This window comes from Macaca nemestrina, chromosome 17, assembly GCF_043159975.1.
Source record: "Macaca nemestrina isolate mMacNem1 chromosome 17, mMacNem.hap1, whole genome shotgun sequence".
Classification (NCBI taxonomy): domain Eukaryota; kingdom Metazoa; phylum Chordata; class Mammalia; order Primates; family Cercopithecidae; genus Macaca; species Macaca nemestrina.
In genome coordinates, this window is record NC_092141.1 from 35,193,942 (window position 1) to 35,216,526 (window position 22,585).

Genomic DNA, 22,585 nt, shown 5'->3' on the forward strand with positions numbered 1-22,585 from the left:
TATGTTAGTCAGGCTGGTCTCGAACTCCTGACCTCACGTGATCTGCCCGCCTCGGCCTCCCAAAGTGCTGGGATTACAGGCATGAGCCACCACGCCTGGGCATATCTTGCTGGTTTCTAAAGGATCACTTTTAGAGTTACCAAGTTTAAGAACACACCTCTGGCCGGGTGACATGGTGAAACCCCGCCTCTACTAAAAATACAAAAAATTAGCCAGGTGAGGTAGCATGCGCCTCCAGCCCCAGCTACTTGTGAGGCTGAGGTGGGAGGATCACCTGAGCCTGGGAGGTAGAGGCTACAGTGAGCTGTGATCGTGCCACTGCACTCCAGCTTGGGCAATGGAGTGAGACCCTGTCTCAAAAATAACAACAAAAAACAAAGAAAACCACACATTTCTCAGAATTCTAGATAATGACCATAGGCTCCTTTTGTTAAGTCTGCCCTAAAGTATGGATAGGGGCTATGAATTTAGGGAGTAGTCCAGGGAAACCCAAGCATTGTCTCCCAGATGAAGACAAAACATTTAAAAGACTGAGACCATCCTTCCAAAAATTTTTTCTTTTTGAGATGAAGTCTTGCTCTGTCACCCAGGCAAGAGTGCAGTGGCGCGATCTCAGCTCATAGCAAGCTCCGCCTCCCAGGTTCACACCATTCTCCAGCCTCAGCCTCCCAAGTAGCTGGGATTACAGGCGCCCGCCACCACGCCCGGATAATTTTATTTATTTATTTATTTTTATTTTTAGTAGAGATGGGATTTTACTATGTCAGCCAGGATGGTCTTGATCTCCTGACCTTGTGATCTGCCCGCCTGGGCCTCCTAAAGTGCTGGGATTACAGGTGTGAGCCACCGTGCCACGCCCGGCTAATTTTTATATTTTCAGTAGAGATGGGGTTTTCCCGTATTGGCCAGGCTGGTCTTCACCTCCTAACCTCAAGTGATCCGCCCACCTCGGCCTCCCAAAGTAGTGGGATTACAGGTATGAGCCACTGCACCTGGCCAAGGTCATCACTTCCTAAGATTTGCTTTTTTTTTTTTTTTTTGAGATGTAGACTCACTGTATCACCCAGGCTGGATGGAGTTTAGTGGTGTGATCTCGGCTCACTGCAACCCCTGCCTCCTGGGTTCAAGCGATTCTCCTGCCTCAGCCTCCTGAGTAGCTGGGATTACAGGTGCCCGCCACCATGTCCAGCTAATTTTTTTTTTTTTTTTTTTTTTTTTAGAGATGGGGTTTCACCATGTTGGCCAGGCTGGTCTCGAACTCCTGATCTCAGGTGATCCACCTGCCTTGGCCTCCCAAAGTACTGGGATTAAGGCGTGAGCCACTGCGCCTGGCCAAGGCTATCACTTCTTAAGATTTGCTTTTTTTTTTTTTTTTTTTTTTGAGATGTAGTCTCGCTGTATCACCCAGGCTGGATGGAGTTCAGTGGCGTGATCTCAGCTCACTGCAACCCCTGCCTCCTGGGTTCAAGCGGTCCTACTGCCTCAGCCTCTCGAGTAGCTGGGATTACAGGTGCCCGCCACCACGTCCAGCTAATTTTTGCTTTTTCAGTAGAGATGGGGGTTCACCATGTTGGCCAGGCTGGTCTCGAACTCCTGACCTCAAATGATCTTGCCTGCCTCGGCCTCCCAAAGTGCTGGGATTACAGGCATGAAACACTTGGCCCAGCCAAGATTTGCTGCTTTCTTAGGGACAGAACACACATCTTGAAATAACAAATTGGAAAAGATGGTATATTGGGAGAAGGCAGTAATATCTAAGATTAGATGGATAGGAAAGAAAGATCTTAGAAAATGATCATCATGGGCACAGCTGGAACACAGGAATCACCCATCATAAAGCTTTCTCATGACCATGTTTCCTCTCTGCTCCAAGCAATTAATTCCCTTCAAGCTATTTAGAAAGCAGCTTTTCAATTCAAACTTCTTTCTCTTTTTTGAGGCAGGGTCTCATTGTGTCACCCAGGCTGGAGTGCAGTGGGGCAATTTTGGCTCACTGAAGCCCCGACCCACTAGGCTCAAGCAGTTCTCCCACCTCAGTCTCCTGAGTAGCTGGGACCACAGGTGCATACCACTACGTTGGGCCAAGTTTTGTGTTTTGTAGAGATAGGGTTTCACTAAGTTGCCGAAGACTGGGTCTTGAACTCCTGGTCTCAAACGATCCATTTGCCTCTGCCTTCCAAAGTGCTGGGATTACATGTGTGAGCCACTGCGCCCGGCTCAACGCAAATTTTTTAGAGGAAAGGGATTCATAAAACGGTTCCAGGAAAGACACTGTCATTGGGGTAAGCTCAGGAACCAAGTCTGAAAGAGGCTGTTTTGCTCCATATCAGAAATACTGATGACAGGGAAAGGATTCCAGGGAGTAAGGAGATTCTGCAGCCTCATGGTACTCATGTACTTACTCTGAGGACTCCCCACCTCAGCTGCCCATCTCAAAACTCCTTCTGCAGCTGGGTGTGGTGGCTCATGCCTGTAATCGAAGCACTTTGGGAGGCCAAGGTGGGTGGATCACTTGAGGTCAGGAGTTCGAGACCAGCCTGGCTAACATGGCAAAACCCCATCTTTACTAAAAATACAAAATTTGGCTGGGTGTAGTGGCGTACACTTGTAGTCCCAGCTATGGAGGCAAGAGAATTGACTGAGCCCAGGAGGTGGAGGTTGAAGTGAGCCCAGACCGCATCCAGTGTACTCTAGCCTGGGTGACAGAGCGAGGCTCTTCCTAAAACAAAAACAAAAACCAAAACCCCTCCTTCCTTGAAAGAATGGTATTCCCATAAGCCTAGTGTGCAACTCTGAAACAATTACATGCACACCAGAGTCATTAAATCATGATATGCTTGTCAAGAAAAAAAGACTCTGCCCTCGCTCCCTCTCATTCTCATGTATCAATGAAGGCAGGGTGCTGGGGGTCATCCTTTATTAAAAAAAATCATTTAAAGTTAAAAGTCACGTAATACTGAGATTACCAGAGTTTCAGCTGCTCAGCTATACATTATAACACTATAATGAGCCGATGCTGCTTTTGTAAAGACATCAATGTGTTTCTTAACCTAAAGCCTAGAAATAGCATAGTGATAATTTCATTGACATCTAGGTATTACGGTTCACAAAGTAGTTTAACAGATGTTCTTATTTGATCTTCACTACCACACTCTGAGATAATTCTTATTTCCATCTTACAGGTGAGGAAACTGACTAATCTAAGGCCACTAAGTAGCAGAGTTGGAACCCAAATCAAAGTTCCTGGCTCTTTGAAATCTTGAGCCTAAGCTATTTTTGTTGTTGTTGTTTTGTATATGGTTCACTCTCGGGATACGCTACAGAGCCCAAGTTGTTTTTTAAGAACCTTTAGTAGTTTTCTTATTTCTGGGGTACACAGTGAAATATCCATGAGGGTACCCTCCTTAACCTCAAGGCTGAAAATTTCCTTCTGCATCAGTCAGTATTTATTGAGTACCCATGACTTTCTCATCAGTGTACTAGGTACCACACTGAAAAATGAATGCAAAGCAAACAAATTATCATCTACCCCATCAAAAAAGTAGCCTAGGCCAGGCTGTGGCTCATACCTGTAATCCCAGCACTTTGGGAGGCTAAGGTGGGAGGATTGCTTGACCCCAGGAGTTAGAGGCCAGGCTAAGTTGGTGAGACCCCATTTCTACAAAAAATACAAAAATGAGCTCGTGTGGTGGCATGCATCTGCAGTCCCAGCTACTTGGGAGGCTCAGGCAGGAGGATCACTTGAGTCCAGGAGGGCAAAACTGAAGTGAGCCGTGTCCACACCACTGTACCCCAACCTGGGCTTCAGAGCAAGACCCTGCCTCAAAAAAAAAAATAGCCTTGGGGAGAGAGGATCAAAGTCATCCATCCACTCAAACATTATTGGATGTTTATTTTAGGCTAGGCAATGTGCTACGTGCTGGTATTTCAGACATGGTTCTTGATTTTAGGGATCATGGGCTGGAGACAAGGTGAAAAGGACCTGCAGGAATGAGACCATATATAATCAACTACAAACTGATTCTTACCATAAAGACCTACATAAAACTCAATTGCTTACAGATGCCAGAATCAACAAAGAGCCCCAAAGTTTGGACATTTGGTCCCTGAAGGTGACAATGGGCTTTTTCCTACTCTTTTCATAATTCAGAGCTATTTAACAAATGCTAATTCAGCCAGTGAGCCTTTAAAGACAGTGAAGTTAAGGACAGTGAGGAGTTCAGGAGGAAGCCATAGTTTCAGAAGCTGGTATATTTCTGCATTTTGATAAAATACCTGATAAAAGGAAGGTTCTAGGAGTGGGGACATTTCTCCTGAAAATGAATTTTTAAGTCTGTCTAGAGCACAATAGTGTTTGAACCTTTCTTTTCTTCCTTCCTTCCTTCTTTTTTTTTTTTTTTGGAGATGGAGTCTTGCTCTGTTGTCCAGGCTGGAGTGCAATGGTGCGATCTCTGCTCACTGCAACCTCCGCCTCCCAGGTTCAAGCAATTCTCCTTTGGAGTAGCTGGGATTACAGGCATCTGCCACCATGCCCAGCTAATTTTTATATTTTTAGTAGAGACAGGATTTCACTATCTTGGTCAGGCTGGTCTCAGACTCCTGACCTAAGGTGATCTACCCGCCTCTTCCTTCCAAAGTGCTGGGATTACAGGTGTGAGCCACTGCACCCAGTGTGTTTCAACCTTTCGATTCCTTCTGAGAATTATCTGAGTACTTGGGATGGTGAGCCCTGGAATAGCTGTCTTCTGTACCAGAGCTGGCTTGTCTTGGAAGCTTTTTAGCCAACAGGTCAAGGACCTCTACTTTATTTTCTGGCTTCAAAGGAGCACAGCCTGCATTGCTATGAGACAGGCATTCTTTTCCATAGGCAGAAATGACAGTGCCCTCTGAAGACAGAGCTCTTGCAGAATATCTTTCCATCTTCACTGCTGTTGATAAGTTTCCTTCCAGATCATTTGTTAAAAGGCCCTGGTCTACAATTCCTGGCCAGAAAGCGACTGTTCATTGCTTTTACAACTCACTATTTTATTTATTTTATTTTGAGATGGAGCCTCGCTTTGTCAACCAGGCTGCAGTGCAGTGGTGTGATCTCAGTGCACTGTAGCCTCTGCCTCCCGGGTTCAAGAGATTGTTGTGCCTCAGCCTCCTGAGTAGCTGGGATTACAGGCATGCACCACCACACTGGGCTAATTTTTGTATTTTTAGTAGAGATGGGGTTTCACCATGTTGGCCAGGCTGGTCTTGAACTCCTGACCTCAAGTGATCCGCCCTCCTTGGCCTCCCAAAGTGTTGGGATTACAGGTGTGAGCCACCACTCCTGGCCCCAGCTCACTATTTTAACCACTACCTGATCTTAAAGACATGTTGTTAGTTATAAAGCTGTTCATAACAATAAAGCCCTGAATCTTCAGACTGTACATTCAATTGGAGGATATGTTTCTCAGTTTGGTGTGGCTCTCCGTGAGGCCTAGAGGGCCTACAAAGTGTTACGAGTAATATTTACACACAAACCAATTCCTAAAGCCAACCTCTGCAGCATGACTCCAACATACCTAGACTTCCATAAACAAATCCAAATGGCCCATCTCTAATGCTGAGGAGGGTATCTAGATCAGTCTATTTCTGGAGTCATCAAGGAGAAAACCACAAACACACATCCCTCAGCTAACTGTAATGCCTGTACTGACAGACCTCTGTTTCAAAGATTCAAATCAAAGCCCAGAGCCTGATGATCCCAACTGTTAGCCCAAGGATAAAGTCCAGTTTTAATTTAGAATGCCTTGCATTCACTAATAAGGCTGCAGCTCAACACTGCAAGTGGAAGATGTTGGTAGTTGTCATGGTTCTTGGCTCTCTAATTAAGAGGATCTATTTCAAGCCATATACCAATGTGGTTGATCTGAGTCTAACCTCACTCACCTCCCTTGCCTATTAATACACGTGAACCTGCACGACATTAACATTTACTTCAGATTTAGTCGCTACCAGTGGGACCTGTTGCTCCACAGCACCACGTTAATTATCCATCCAGCACAAGCAGCTTCTCAATCTGGAAATGGAGGGGAGGGGGGGATGGGGGAATAAGAGAACAAAGGGAAGAGGCGAGAGGTAGAGGGAGAGAAAGCGATCGGGAAGCAAAAAGACTGCCTTTTATTTTAGAGACCTTTTTTTTGGTGTCACAACATGTAGATAAAAATGGTATTGGGCTCTGGACTTTTTTTTTTTTTTTTTTAAATCTATATGAGGTTACTGATGTGTTGCTTGTAGCTGTCCACCCACCTAAGTGACACTGACATTTTAACACTTGAGCCAAAGGCAGTCTGAGACATGTGAAAATCTCACTTAACCAAATTAAAAGCTTTGGTGTATATCTTAGTCCAAAAGAAAGCAAGTAGACGAAAAATATTTAAGAAACAGCACACTCCATTTTCTCTTTCTGGATTAACAAAATAATTCTACTTAATACAAATACTTAACAGGAACACTATGTAAATAGCATATCCATATACAATATACCAACAGCCTACTAAGCGGGTTCTCTTCCAAAAGAGGTCAGTCACATGAACTGGTAGGGTCCTTCTTGTCAGAACCTGTAATTCTTCAGGAATCAGAAGCTCTCTAGCCATCTATGGCGGTTTCAGTTGAAATAAAACATCAGTTGGACTAAGAAAGACTAAAAGGCAGTTCACTGCCCCTACCATCATCTGTATGCCTCCCCACCCTTTTTTTGGTAGGGGAAGAGGTGTTCAGCCAACAAACAACAGGACTGAGCAGTTTTGATTTTTAATTTCACCATTCACGGGGCTCATCCATCCATCTGAGGACCACTACCAGATAAAAATCCTGCAATTATATTTAGTGGCACTGTGAAAGACAAACTGCAAAACATAATACGTGCTCAGAACAAGCCTATTCTCCCTCAGACTGGCCCTGCGGCCCTCAGCCAGTTCAGAAAATGTGTCGGTACTAGCCAAAATGGGGAGTGAAGGTGATCACTGAAAGGACCACAATCATGCCTCAGCCTCCTAGCAGCCATCTTGCTCTATATAGGGACCCATGAGCACAGGGAACCAGCCTTTTAAAAATGAAAACAAACTTATGTCCTGGAAAAGCTAAGTGGTGCTGGGTAAAGTTTAATTTAAATTAAAAGTTGCATTAATACACCCAAATTTTAAAGTGTATGTTTTGAGGGAACATTTAATGAAATTTAAATGTCAGCAGAAATAGCAAGCTTCCTCTGGACACTTGTGTGGGCATCAGCTTTTCTCTTCAAGTATGGCCTGTCTTTTGCAGGAAGATAGCTATATTGAAGGATATTAAAGAGATGGAGAAAATTCATACAGTCCCTCAACCTTAATCCCTTATCCTCCTTCATCCTGGCTACTGACTCAAATACCACTAATGCCACAAAGTACATAAAAAGGTACAAGGACTGCTGGTTTTTTCATGCAAAGCCTTAGTGAGAGTGTTAACCAGGAAACCGATGAAGTGCCAGGCCATTACAAATGCCCCATTGAGAAACTTAGCTAGTTGCGTCACTTCCACAGGCAAACAATCCTTTTAAACTGGCTGACTGTGCCCCCAAGTTTTATCGCCTTCTATGTAGAGCTGGCTGGTGGCATCTTCCCAGTAAAGGACACCTGGATACGAGTGTTATTAGTTAGTACAGGGAAAAAACGAAGGAGGGAGAGTAGAGCACTAACATTTATACCAGTTGTTTACCTCTGCTAACTTTTCTACAATCTGAGCCTCAGTGCCAAAGGCCTGATCTATCACTAGCCTGGTTTGGCTATTCTTGCAATTCTGGCTTCTCTACAAAGAAAGATGGGCTGGGGTGCAAACATTTTAAAAACGGGCTTCATTCATTCACCTCATGATAGATACTAGAGCCCACCTGTTTTGGAAAAGGGACAAAATTCTGGCCTCAACAGTAATTTTCTAACACTCTTGGGAACATTCCATTGGAAGGAAGAACCAACAAACTGTCAACTCTGTGTTCTGGAAGAGTCTCAGAGGTATGGAAAACCGGGTACTATTCTATTGCCAAATTTTAGCAGACTATCAAGAAAAAGGAAATAGCCAGGTGACACACTTCTTGCAGACACAGCTCAGGAATCTGGGCCAGTTTACTGTTTATATATATAGGACTTAAAATTCTATAAAGGCTCAGAAAACAAAAAATACTAACAATGTATTTAAAACTCAACAAAATCAAGATAGCAGGTTTCTTTCTTTCTTTCTTTCTTTCTTTTTTTTTTGAGATGGAGTCTCGCTCTGTCACCCAGGTTGGAGTGCAGCGGCACGATCTCAGCTTACTGCAATCTCCGCCTCCCGGTTCAAGTGATTCTCCTGCCTCAGCCTCCTAGCAGCTGGGATTACAGATGCGCGCCACCACACCCGGCTAATTTTTGTATTTTTAGTAAAGATGGGGATTCACCATGTTGGTCAGGCTGGTCTTGAACTCCTGACCTCGTGATCCGTCCACCTCAGCCTCCCAAAGTGCTGGGATTACAGGCATGAGCCACCGCACCTGGCCTCAGAGCAGGTTTCTACTTAAGACCTAGTTGTTTTTTCCTAAGGAGGGACTTCTGCTTAATTTACTCTCCCCTGACAGGGTCAATAAAAACAGGAAAGAGGGAGAATATTACTTGGGCTATGCCAGCATAGGGATTATACCCGCCTTCTTTTACCCTTACCCTCTCCCATCCCCGACTTCTACTCATAAACATCAAAGCTCCCCACCCTACAGGACTGAAGTAATCTCCTGGGCATGCTGTCAAACTGTGCTGCCGTAGTTTGATGCCACAGCTCAGTATTGACTTGGGCTTCCAAAGCCTTCCAGTTATACCCACCAGTGAGCTATTTATGAGTTGAACGTGCTTCTCCAGAGCCATGATTTTCCCCTTTGGTCCAATTTTCTTTCAGATGGTCCCTAACCAAAGAATGATCACCCTAAAGTTCTGCATGTTTACACACAAATGGTGAGATCTGAGGAAAGCCCTCAAAGAAAGGCAGCAAGCATATAAACCTTGGACATGCTATAACAAATAAAATGGAGATACTTTTCTTAACATACAGCTTACTTCAACACCAACAAACTGTAGCCCGCAGTCAGATGTCTGATATCATAGAATTAGGCATTTCCTTTGGTATGACAGTTCGCTAAGTTAAAATGGCTAAGTGTCACCCATGCCAGGCAAAACCACAAGGACCACAAAGGAGGGATACAGCAAAACAAAAATGACAAAGCAAAGTAATATTTATTAAAAAGTCAAAATTACTGACAACTCTCCCTACATTTTAGATGATACTTTGGCAAAAAATGGCAAATAAGATCAAGGAAAGTTAAATATAGCCAACCTATGTATAGAACTATGACAAGTTACAGGTTTAGACACATTTAATGAGATTAATGGAATACAATTTTCACAATTATAATATATTCTGACTAGTAATTGATGACTGTTAATTGAAAAAGTTCACTGTAGAGTTTTCCTCTAAAACTGAGAATCAGCAGAACTATGATGGTTTAGTGAACATGGGAATTAACAAGCACTCAGCTCATCACAGGAGCCTAGGGGTAGTGGAAAGAAAAGCAAGAGTAGGTTACCATTGCCTGATTTCATAATGCAGAGGCTTCTTTAAACTCACTTGAAGCTCTGTGCATTTCATTAGTTTCTCTGCTCTGTTCTCTGCACAAATGCAGACAGGAGAAAAATAATATTCAACATCCCTCTGAGGATCATAACTGAGTAAAAAAGGTGCTTGTGCTGCCACAAACAGGGGTCCACCTGGACCTCAAGCTTGCTAGTAATTCTGAGAGGTTCTCTTATCCCTGCCTAGCTTGGAGGTAAAGTGATGTCTTTGGGCTACGGTTAAATTCAAACCCTGCAGAGTCCTCTTTTGCTCACTCAAGCTTATTTCAAAAAGAGCCTCACGCAGAGAGCCCAGATCAGTGGGAAAGACTGACGCTACATTCAGGCACGGAGTTTCTCCCTGCCCTGCTGTTACTCTATATGTCTTTTGTCCTGTCAAGACTGAGAAACATTTCCTGGGAGATATCCTTTACAATTTGTCAGAAAACAGGGGAGAGGTACAAATTAAACACCAAAGTGATTAACTTAAAAGAAAGCAAATGTAATTAGGGGAAAAGAAATTCTACCTTGTGTTCGTGTTAACAAAGGTATCATCCACTTGGAATAACCCAGATATCATTTTTGTTCCCCAACTAGTGTTTACCTTTGCATATCTCTCATCTGTAATACCACCAGGAATTACACAGCAGTGAGAAGAGGAAATGGGTCAGCCTCCGGCTTTCAAGTAGTTTAGTGAGCATTTATGTAGTATGATTACAGCAAAAGGGAAAGTAGGCAGCAGAGCAAAAGGGACTCACTCTTGGAGTGAACAAGTCGAGTTTTTCATTACTTTGAAAATGGCATCAACCTGCAAGGTGCACTTGTAATTTACTTATTGTGAATTCCACAACAGCTCTATGTAGTAGTCAAGTTCCTTCTTGCTGATGGGTCAACTCATGTATTCCTCCTTTTATTAGTGTCTATTGTACACCTCAGCTTTTGCCTCATACATAATGTGCTAAAACCTCATCTTTGTTCTTATTTGCTGAGACGACTTAGATTTAGGAATAACCTTAGGCTTAAAGGATGAAGATTTTGATATCTGGAAATGGCAGGCAGAAAAAGGAATCACATTCTCATTCTTCTTAACTGCTCTCAAGTCATGGGAAAAGCAGTCAGCTAGTGACCTGTGCATGCGTCCTGGGCACGGTGACAAATTTGCAATACCAAAGTGCCTTTCTGAAATTTGGTCTAGGACTTGCACTGAATACAATGTCCTCCTCTTTCAGGAAACTGGCAGGGGGACAGCCGTACTCCTGTCCTGTGTTCTCTTGGGAGGCACGCATTATGCAGAGGTTCTCTTCTAAGTGTCACTCATTGAATGGCAATGCGCTGGCCATGTTGTACTCCCTGGAGCCTCTAAGTCAAAGGAGGAGCCCAGTGGAGGGGGGAAAACAGGCTTTTTTTTTTCTGTTCTGGTGACTTAAAATGCTGGCATCTTAAAACTTGAATGCATTTCCAGGAGCCTGCGCTGCATTAATGTACAAGGGCTACCATAAACCCAAACATAATCTTTTACCAGGGTGGCCTACTTAACTGTATACTCAAGGAATTGTCTCTGTGTTGGGGTTGGGACAAGAAAGTTGAGAGATGGATTTCAGTATGTTTACCCATTATCAAAAGCCAAGAGTATTAATATATTTTCTATTACTTTTCACTTGTGGGAGAAAAGATGCACCCATTTCTGTTCAAGAAGCAGGACATCTGCATTTTTAGGTAGCAAAAATCCTCTTGGGAGGATCAAAGCAGATGGTTTCTTTTTATGATCCATATAAAACTGTCAGGTAAATATTCTCTGCACTCTCTATTTACTGTTATCTGGGCTTACATAAAGATACAAATAAACAGGTGAGTTTGCTGCAATACACAAACAACTTTTTGTTCTTGTTAATTGGACTCAAAAGACAGCACAGTTTAATTGACCTGAAATTATTTCCACCACAACCAATAAAACTGAGACAATTAAAATCTCTCTTTTTTTTTTTCCTTTGAGATGGAGTTTTGCTCTTGTTGCCCAGGCTGGAGTGCAATGGCGTGATCTTGGCTCACTGCAACCTCCACCTCCTGGGTTCAAGTGATTCTTCTGCCTCAGCCTCCCGAGTAGCTGGGACTATGAGGCGTGCATCACCACGCCTGGCTAATTTTTTTTTTTTTGAGACGGAGTCTTGCTCTGTCGCCCAGGCTGCAGTGCAGTGGCGTGATCTTGGCTCAATGCAAGCTCCTCCTCCTGGGTTCACGCCATTCTCCTACCTCAGTCTCCCAAGTGGCTGCGACTATAGGCACCCGCCACCGTGCCCGGCTAATTTTTTGTATTTTTAGTAGAGACGAGTTTCACTGTGTTAGCCAGGATGGTCTCAATCTCCTGACCTCGTGATCTGCCCGCCTCGGCCTCCTAGTGCTGGGATTACAGGCATGAGCCACTGCGCCCAGCCTCTAATTTTGTATTTTTAGTAGAGACAGGGTTTTACCGTGTTGGTCAGGCTGGTCTTGAACTCCTGACCTCAAGTGATCCACCCGCCTCGGCTCCCCAAAGTGCTGGGATTACAGGCGTGAGCCACTGCCCCCAGCCAAAATCTTCTTTCTTAAACTAGGGTCCTCCAAGTATGAGAAGTGCTCAAACACAGAAATTTTCTGTTGTGGCTAGTGGGTGACAGGTGAGCATCCTATCTAAAGAAAGATGGTGGATTTTTTGTACTTCCTCTAAGGCAACAATACAGCTTTAGACTTCTTTGCTAGGAAGGGACATCCAGAAAAGTTGAAACAACAACATACCAAATCACATCGTAAGGTTCTCTTCACTGGGATGTACCATCCTGACTGGAGCTCACAGAAGAAATTCTTCATTTACTGACATTACAGAGATAATATAGGCATAGATATTAAAATGTGCTTAAATCAACCATCTTTTGTTAGGTTAAGATTCAAAAATAAAAAATAGAGGCTGAGGCAGGAGGATCAGTTGAAGCCAGGACAGGAGTTTGAGAACAGCCTGGGTAACACAGTGAGACCCTATCTCTACAAAAAAAGAAAAAAAATTAGCCGGGTGTAGTGGCAAATGCCTGTAGTCCCAGTTACTCAGGAGGCTGAGGGGGGAGGATTGCTTGAGCCTAGGAGTTGGAGGTTACTGTGAGTTATGACTGTGCCACTGCCCTCCAGCCTGGGAGACACAGCAAGACTGCCTCTAAAAATAAATAAACAGGCCGGGTGTGGTGGCTCACACCTGTAATCCCAGCACTTTGTGAGGCCGAGGCGGGCAGATCATGAGGTCAGGAGTTTGAGATCAGCCTGACCAACATGGTGAAACCCCGTCTCTACTAAAGATACAAAAATTAGCTAGGCGTGGTGGCGGGCGCCTGTAATCCCAGTTACTCAGGAGGCTGAGGCAGGAGAACTGCTTGAACCTGGGAGGTGAAGGTTGCAGTGAGCTGAGATCACACCACTGTTACTCCAGCCTGGGCGACAGAAGAAGACTCTGTCTCAAAAAAAAAAAAAATTAATTAATTAATTAAAAAAATAATACTAAAATAAATAAAAAGATGGGAGAAGTGTAAAGACAACCCACAAAATGGAAGAATACTTGAAAATCATATATGTGACAAGGAACTTATATTTACAACATATAAAGAACTCTCACAACTCAATTAAAAAACCGAACAACTCAATTAAAAATGGACAAAAATCTGAACAGACATCTCCAAGTAAACATACAAATGGCCAATAACCACATGAAAAAAAGTTTAACATCACTAGCCTTCAGGGAAATCTGATTCAAAACTACAATGTGATACCACTTCACGTTCACTAGGATGGCTTTAATCAAGAAGGCAGAAAATAACAAGTGTTATCAAGGAAGTGGAGAAACTAGAACCCTCCTATGCTACTGGTGGGAAAGTAAAATAATGCAGCTTCTTTGGAAAACGGGTAGTTCCTCAAAAGGTTAAGAGTTACCATAAGATCCAAAAAATTCCGCCTCTAGGTGTACATCCAAGAGAAATGAAAACTTGCACATAAAAACTTGCACCCTTCGTGGCATGGTGGCTCACACCTATAATTTCAGCACTTTGGGAGGCTGAGGCGGGCAGATCACTTGAGGTTAGGAGTATGAGACCAGTCTGACCAACATGGTGAAACCCCGTTTCTACTAAAATTACAAAAATTCGTCGGGTGTGGTGGCGGACATCTGTACTCCCAGCTACCCTGGAGGCTGAGGCAGAAGAATCGCTTGAACCTGGGAGATGGAGGCTGCAGTGAGCTGAGATCACTCCACTGCACTTCAGCCTGGGCAACGAAGCTAGATTCTGTCTCAAAAAACAAACAAACAAAACCAAAACCAGCAACAAAGAAAACTGGCACCCAGATGTTCACATTATTTACAACACCAAAAAGCAGAAGCAACCCAAGTGTCTATCAACTAATGAACTAATAAATAAAATGTATATCCATACAATGGAATATTGTTTAGCCATTAAAAAGCTATGTAAGTATTGATAAATGCTACAACCAGGATGAACCTTGGAAAGATTCACTGAGCTCCACAAGTAATTTTAGGTATCACTTGTACTTTCACTCAGGTTAACAAAAACCAGTGTTTCATTCAACACATTAATAGTGACTAGTTGAATTTCTTTTAAATTAAGATTAGACAATTTATTGAACATTACTGATTTAACTTTCAAAAATACTCCTGGAGGCGTACTTGACCAAGAACTTACAACAGACCAACATGAATCCCATCTCCAGATTCATATGAAAGCAGTACCTAAATATTCCTTTGAACCTTTATATCTATTAAAAACATACAAGTCATTTACAAAGGCCAAAACTGTCCTAATATATTATTAGTGGAGCTATCTATAAAGTACTTTGAGAGCCTTAAGAAACAGCAGCAGATTGATGAGACTGTAACTGCACCCTACGTTTTATTGAGTATGGTAATTAATTTTGAACAGGCCTTAACTGAAAAATTTCCTGTAACAGTACTACTAAGTACTTGCCTTACTTTACACAAAAACCGTAATCTTTCAAGAGTATAACCTCCTTTTCTACTTTAAATATTTCTGAGACTTGCAATCATTTCATAAGAATTAGCCCCTGAGCCCTACATTAAGAAGCATGCATCTGAACCTGAGTTAAAATTGAACATTACTATATCTTCCATATTTAGGTGGACCATTAAGACAACATGACACAGGAGGCTAAGGCAGGAGAATCACTTGAACCGGGAATGCGGAGGTTGCAGTGAACTGAGACCACGCCACTGCACTCTAGCCTGGGCAACAGAGTGAGACTGTCTCAAAAAAAAAAAAAAAGACAATACGACATACCTAGATTCCAATTCAACACAGAAAATGCAAAACAAATAAATAAATAAAATAAACATAGAACCAAATTAGGTTTGTTTACTGTAGAATCATTTTACTATTGATGGGGCTGGGTGAGGGGAAGGAATCTAGACGTTGTCACCTCCAGTTCAGCAGTGCCAGGCTTCTAAGCACTTACAATATTAAAAACAACATACTGACAAGATAATGTTAAAATTAATGTGTTTTAATCCATCACTTGCCTGATATTATTCTAATGAGGAGCTAAACACAAGAAAATCAGAAAAACCACCTCCTTAAAAGTTCAAACAGGTTGGGCATGGCAGCTCACTCCTGTAATCTCAATACTTTGGGAGGCCAAGGCGAGAGGATTCTTGACCTGCCTGGGCAGCATAGTGAGACCCTGTTTCTACAAAAAAATTAAAAAAATTAGCCCAGCATGATGGAACATTCCTGTGGTCCCAGCTACTTGGGAGGCTTAGGTGTGAGGATCACTTGAGCCCAGAGTTTGAGGCTGTAGGGAGCTAGGATCAAGCTTTGGAGACCCTGTCTCCAAAAACAAACAAACAAACAACCCCACTTCAAACATCAAACATTTTCTGCAAGGCAGTTTTCTATTCTATGTGTGAAACCTTTGTTACGACTCACTGAAAATATGCAAAACTCCAAGCTGAGCTTAGTTTTGCCTGTGCACAGAGACCTTTTTACTCTCATTCTTCGAAAACCTCATTTTGGATCTCGCTGCCAACACCAGAGAGAGGAAAGCTGGCCAACAATTCCAAATATAACATGCGGAGGCAAATGCTACAGAAATCTGTCTGACAGGAAGGGACCATGCTGAGGTCTGCTGAGGTAGATGCACTTCTCAATCAGACGATTTTGGTCCCTCAGTCTGTTTGGAGCAAAATGCCATGAGAAGGCAATCACAGGAAACCAGCCAGTTTTATCATCCTGATTACTGATGCCCCATGGTATTCACTCTGTCAGTGACAACAATCAACAATCCTACCGATCTCAAACAGAAAGATGGGTCAGTGGCAACTAAAGCTGAACTGGTTATTCTAATTTTTTACAGATTTTTTGGGATCAGTTCAGTGACCAGAACTTTCAGAAAGCTCAACTCATGGCATGATAATTATGATGAAGTCAGGTTCACCAAGGGACACTTAAAAACATATCTCTTTCCAAGGCCGGGTGTGGTGGCTCACGCCTGTAATCCCAGCTCTTTGGGAAGCCGAGGTGGGCAAATCACGAGGTTCGAGACCAGCCTGACCAACATGGTGAAACCCTGTCTCTACCAAAAATACAAAAAAATTAGCCAGGCCTGGTGGCATGCACCTGTAATCCCAGCTGCTCAGGAGGTTGAGAAAGGAGAATTGCTTGAGCCTGAGAGGCAGAGACTGCAGTGAGCTGATCGCGCTACTACACTCCAGCCTGGGCAACAAAGCAAGACTCAGTTTCAAAAAAGCAAAAACAAAAACAAAAAAAACCATACACACATCTCTTTCCAATTCTCTAGGGACAGGTTTAGTAACTCCTACCATCACACTGAATAACTGATAAACCAGTTAAACTTGGATAAAGTGATTACACTATCACTTAATAAAAAACAAAGACATCAGTTCTTCAAGTTTAATTCTTCGGTGAAGTCATGGTACTGAGCACAAGACAATTAATTCCTTCACCCAGAGAATCATTACAGAAAATCCAGAAATAGGGCTCCCAGTCTAACTGGGAAGAGATGATGTGCCTCATACAAAGCACTAGCTCCTGAGAAAACACAGAACAATTAAAACAGCTTATTTGACTAGTCATTTCCTTACTATTTATCTTAGAAAGATCCCCTGTGGTTTATAGCTATGTCACTAAGCCCAGGAGGTAAAGTTTGCCTAGAACCACTTCTGGAACACTGCACTGGATTCCGTTCACAGTGAGGCAGACTGGCAAGGAATACTAGAGACTGAAAAAAGACTTATCCCACAAAGCTTTGGATGGAGAACCACAGCAGCACTGCAATTAATACCTACAGCATTTGCAAAATTTAAACTTCACTTTTTCTTTAAATTTTGTAGAAATGGAGTCTCGCTATGTTGCCCAGACTGGTCTTGAACTCCTGGCCTCAGGAGATCCTCCCACCTTGGCCCCTTTAAGTGCTGGGATTACAGGCATGAACCACCATACTCAGCTTCAACCTTACTCTTGTACTTTCTGTACATAAGGAAAATTATCATTATCTTACCTACCTAAGTAATTCAGTCTTAGTCAATTTAAAAGGGAAGCAAAAGGAACTATAACCTTACCCTCATGTGATACAAGTAAGCAGTGATAGGACAATTTTTTTTTTTTTTCCTGAGATGGAGTCTCACTCTGTCATCCAGGCTGGAGTGCAGTGGTGTGATCTCGGCTCACTGCAACCTCCGCCTCCTGGGTTCAAGCAATTCTCCTGCCTCAGCCTCCCGAGTAGCTGGGACTACAGGCTCATGCCACCACACCAGGCTAATTTTGTATTTTTTGTAGAGATGGGGTTTCACTATGTTGGCCAGGCTGGTCTCGAACTCCTGACCTCGTGATCCACTCACCTCAGCCTCCCAAAGTGCTGGGATTACAGGCGTGAGCCACTGCACCCGGCAGGGACAAATTCATGAAAACACATTCAAGTATAAAAATGTTCTGAGACATTAACTACTTAATCTAACTACTCTGGTTGAGTTAATAAAATACTTCACTCTCCAGCCTGGCCAACGTGGTGAAACCCCGTCTCTACTAAAAATACAAAAATTAGCTGGGTATGGTGGCAGGCACCTGTAATCCCAGCTACTCAGGAGGCTGAGGCAGAAGAATCTGTTGAACCTGGGAGGTGGAGGTTGCAATGAGCCGAGATCGCACCACTGCACTCCAGCCTGGGTGACAAAGTGAAGACTCCTGCCTCAGAAAAAAAAAAATAAAATACTTGACTCTTGGTGGAAAGAGTGTGGCTTCAGACGCAGAAAAGTGGGATAAGCCTCACTAAATGAAATTCGTCTAGGGAATTCCTACTTAAAAGACTTCCTGCCTTTGCACCAATATCTACAATGCTTTGTGATTTAGATAACAACTCAGATAAGTCAATGGTACATTCAGTACCGACATCTTCAAAGGGAGAATTGGAGATGTTAAACAAGCACTACTTCATTTACTACTATTCACAAATCTCTGATTACTAGTTCCTATTCAATGTCTCAAAAAAATAAAATAAAATAAAATTCAATGAAATGCACAGTCTAGGCAAGTCTGAATCTCACCAACGGCTAAAGAGTCCCTCCTTCTCTCTCCTTTCATCTAAAGTGCAAACTGTTAATTGTTACAACTTGATAAGACTTTAGACTCACCTAATTAAAAAATTCAGTGGTTAGGTTTTAGAGTTTAAAAGCCCAATCGCAGGCAAACCAGACAGCACACTTTTCCCATGCCTGAAGTTTCTAATAAACAATTGCAGCTTTATCAAATAAATGAGCTTATCAAATTCTCACTCAACATGCATGTCAACCATCATGGTTAACACCAAGTTCATCCTAGGGGTAGGATGTAAGCCCACGTTTTAAATCAAGAAGTCTACAACTCAGTCCTGGTATACATACCAAACAAACACATTAAAAAAAAAATGTAAGCAACTGGGAATAACTGGTAAGCAACACAACGTATATTCAGGCACAAATTTCTTCTAAGAACAGCAAAGGAAATGTGACCAGAGATATTTTCTCCAGGTGGATTACACCTTATAGGAAGTAAAGGCTAAAAACCACAGATCCTTAGTCACTTCATAATAAAAATTTTAAAGTCAGCAGCAAAACTTCCTCTAGGATAATCATTTTTGTCCCTGCAATTTTACAAGCTGGGATGGGGTGCCCTCCTGGGCAAAAGTATCTTGGGAATGGTAATGGGAGCTTCCTACAGAACTTCTGACCACAGACTTAATTTGCTCAGTATCAGTCATCTGTCTAGTAAGTGTTCCCAAACCTGCAATTAGTACAAATATATAGTAGACACAACTCCGCAAACCGAGCGATGGAACGTGAATGGAACTGTTAAGAGACCTTCGGTGAAATTTCACATAAAAAAAAACAAAACAAAAACAAAAACAGAGGGCTAAAAAAGGCAACATCAAAAAACTGGTGGGAACACAGAAACAGCCCCCTCTTCCCTTCTCCCGACTGGCTCCTCTCTCAAACCTCTGCCTCAGTCAACTGTTGCAGAACAACAGAACGAGACCCAGTAGAACAAGACGAAATCTGGGTTTGCTGCCGCAAATGTGGGATTTTTGCGGAGGGCAGAGGTGATTTCTGCCGGCAGAAGATGGAGTTTAAACTCTTCTTTGCCGGATTGTTCTGGGCTGAGCCGCTGAGGAGGATCACGCAGCGGGCGATCAACCCACGTCCCTCCCTCTCGGTTCGGTTTCTCCCCTCCCCTCGTGTCCAGTAAGGGGGAAAAAAGCGTACGGCTTTCCAGCTCTCAGTTCCTTAAAAATGCCTTTCCAATGCCACCGCACACAATCCTGCTCCTGGCAGCAAAGAATTTTGCAGTGAAGGGCTCGCCGATCCAGAGCGGAGAAATGAAATCGGCGCCCAAGGGCAATTTTAATTGTCTAACCCGGCCCGATTTCCTAAGAGGCAGTGGCGCCGGGAGGGAGGAGGGAAGAGGGAGGAGGAAGGAAGGCAGCTCTGAGAGGCAACAGAGGGCAAGCGGAGGTAGAGAAAGGGGACCAAAGCGGCGACATCCCAGCCTGGGCCCCTGAGGAGCTTCTGCAGAAAGGACTCGGGGGCTGTCCCCACCGTTCCCCGGGAGACGTTTGCAAATCATATATGCAGCCAAAATGGCGCTGAGAATAAAAATATAATTTAAAGGCAGGTCGCCATATTGTAAACAGAGAGGCAAGGAAGAGGCGGACTCGAGAGACACCCTCCATGATTTCTTCTACAGCCACAAGCGCCCGGTTGCCGGGGTCTGGACCACTGCAATTCAGGTGGCCGAGGGCTCTACGCACCCACCCCAAGGAGAGCCCGGCCGGGCAGGAGCCCCGAGGGCAGCGGGCGCGCGGGCAGGCAAGAGGCACTGGGCCCGGAGCTCCTCCCCTTCCTCCCCCGCCACTGCCGGCTGTCCCCGGCCGGCTCTGTCCCGGCTCCCCAGCGACTTCCAATCCCATATGGGGTTCTCTTCACTCCTCCCAACCCCCACCTCGGGGTCCGGACCCACCGCTGCTCCTCCCCCCTAAACTGCCAGAACCCGGCGGACACCTGGGGGCGGGGAGGTGCTCGCCCGGGCAGCTGCAGAAAGTCAGCTAGCGGCTGCAAGCGCCCGTTATTTCGGCAGGCAGGGGCAGGCCGGGTGAAGGAATGCGCAGAGAAGGGTCCCCGGACCTTACCAGCACTGGAGGTGGAAGGCAGCCGGGCAGTGGTCGCAGCACAGGAGATCTCCACCTTCCTTGCAGCTATCACAGCTGTCGTGGTTGGTGGCCCTGCCGCTTCTCCGGGGCTCCTTCTCAGGCTTCCGACTCCGCTTTTCTGCCTCGTCCGTCTTGGGGGGGGCCAGCAGAGCTTGGATTTGCTGCACACACATACAAACGGCGTGTGTGCACACTCGGAGCTCCCGGGCGGTCCGTTGCCCCCCCGGCGCGGCTTCTCCGTCACCCACCCCTCTCCCCCCTTTTGTCCTTCTTCCTCCCATCCAGGCTGCTCCCAGAACCTCTCAGCCCCCGGAACCAGGGAGAGCCCACCCTAACCGCGTTCCTGCAGCACAAGAACGAGAACAGCTTCTTCCAAATGGGGAGGATCAAGGGTAGGGGGATGGGAAGAGGGTGCGCGGTTCCCTTCTTGGCCACTTCCTTGTATGGACAGTGGGGGACTCCAAAGCCTGGCTCTGGAGAGGCCCGAAGCCCGGTACCCGGACGTGCTGGGGGAAGCACAAAGGGGCCAACAAGAAGGGGGTGGGGAGGCCTGCCGGTGCAACGAGATGGAGTGGGCTGGCGCCTGGGGAGAGCGAATCGAGGGCGGCGGGTAGGTGAAACTGCTGCAAACGTCCTCGGAGGCTGAGCTCAGCCCCCTAAATTGCAAAGAGGGGAGGGAGAGGCTAAGTAAGGAAGAATCCCCCTCCCTCGGTTCTCTGGGCGCTTCGAGTTTAGGACCGGCTTTGTGGGGCGGAGGGCGGAGGTTCCCTCCCGGCGCTGGGGGAAGGGGATGAGGAGGGCCACTCTTACCTCCATCAGCCCCCCTGATGTGTCCAAGTCGTACACGATCGTCTTGGTCTCCATTTTCTCCCACATTCATCCACCTCCCGGGCTGGGTGCTCTCTGCTCCGGCCCCCCCAACCCCGGGGGGAGGGGGGAGGTGGGGGTAGGGGGCGCTCCTGACCCCGGTCCCGCTTCTTTTTTCCCAACACGGGTCCCGACTTCCTCGCCCTGGCTCCCCCCCACCCCCCGGCCCCCAGTCCCCGGGACGACAGCGTCCTCCCGACGGGCCGCGAGGGGGGAGCAGCCCCTCAGTCCCGGCCCGGCTGCTGGCTGCACAGTGGGTCCTGGCTCCAGGGGTCAGGCCTCGGCAGGGCCTAGTCCCACAGGCTAAAGCCGGCACTGGCGACCGCCGGTCCGGCCGGGAAGGCTGGCGGACGCTGCCATCCCGGGGCTGGGGGTATCGGACGGGGGGGGGTAAGAGGTTAGGTGAGGTTGTGGTACGTGAGGTGACTGGGGGGAGGGTGATGGGGGGTGGTCCCCGGGCTCCGCCTCTCGCCGCCGCCGCCGTCTGCGTCCCGGCTGCCGCGCACTTGGCGCAAACTTACCGCGAGCGCCCGCAAAGCCACCCGCGCAGGCGCCCCGGGATCGGCGCTCGCCGCGCGCAACCGCAGTGACAGCCGGCGGCCTGGCTCCCGCGCAGCCGCGGTGAGGGAGTACCCCCCAGCGCGCAGCCGCGCTGGCATTCGTCTGGAGGACCGAAGCCCCACCTTTCTGCCCTGCGCCAGCGCACTGAGACAAAAGGGCGGGACCTGAGGGCTCGCGCAGGCGCTTGGGAAAGCTTGTAGGGGTCAAGGCGCAGCCGCAGGAAGCCAGGGACTCTTCATCCATTGGTGTTTGTGTGCAAACTAAGAAGACTCCGTCCTGCGCAGGCGTGTTGGGAGTGCTCCCCTCCCACTCCGTAACACAGAAGCCTCCCGCGCAGGCGTATTGTCTTCCGCAGGCCCTCACAAGAAGGCTGCTACTTTCGCCATTTTGGTAATGGGATATGGGCTATCATGCCCTTGGAGTCCTCAGGCATGAACAGAAAGGAACAAGGTGTGGTGTTGGATGGAGCTGGTCGCCTGTCGGTGACAGCAGTGTTCCTAGGGATGTTGTACTGGACTGTTCGGTTCTAGCATCAGGTGTGGCTGGACCAGGCCACCATATTGGTAAAGAGAAAAGCCATTTGCGACAGAAAATGACGCTTTTGGTGGCGTGTTGGATGACTGTGGTTCCTAATTCTCTCCCGTCCTGACAGTTAATTTTATCAGTTAATTGTATCCTGAGCATCCCTGCCTTGCGTGGTGGTGGCACTGTGGAGAGTTCCGCCTGCCCGTTACCACCCTCTCTTCACCACTGTCCCTGAGATCTGCTCTTCAAGAGGAAGC

At 45.8% G+C, this 22,585-nt stretch overlaps 1 protein-coding gene across 2 annotated transcripts in view; it reads right to left on the reverse strand.

Moving 5' to 3' along the window:
• The window catches only part of LOC105476509 (PHD finger protein 12), a 47,339-nt gene extending 25,524 nt beyond the window's left edge, over positions 1-21,815 (reverse strand). The window contains exons 1-2 of one of the 2 annotated variants that reach the window (XM_011732481.2): positions 21,186-21,815; positions 20,355-20,536 (exon numbers count right to left, since the gene is read on the reverse strand). In XM_011732481.2, coding sequence (XP_011730783.1) covers positions 20,355-20,536; positions 21,186-21,251 — 248 coding nt within the window. In that variant the 5' untranslated portion in view covers positions 21,252-21,815. Of the gene's footprint in view, positions 1-12,407; positions 12,483-20,354; positions 20,537-21,185 lie in introns of those variants that run through there. The other variant, XM_011732490.3, reaches the window with a different exon arrangement.
• Between the last annotated feature and the right edge of the window lie 770 nt (positions 21,816-22,585).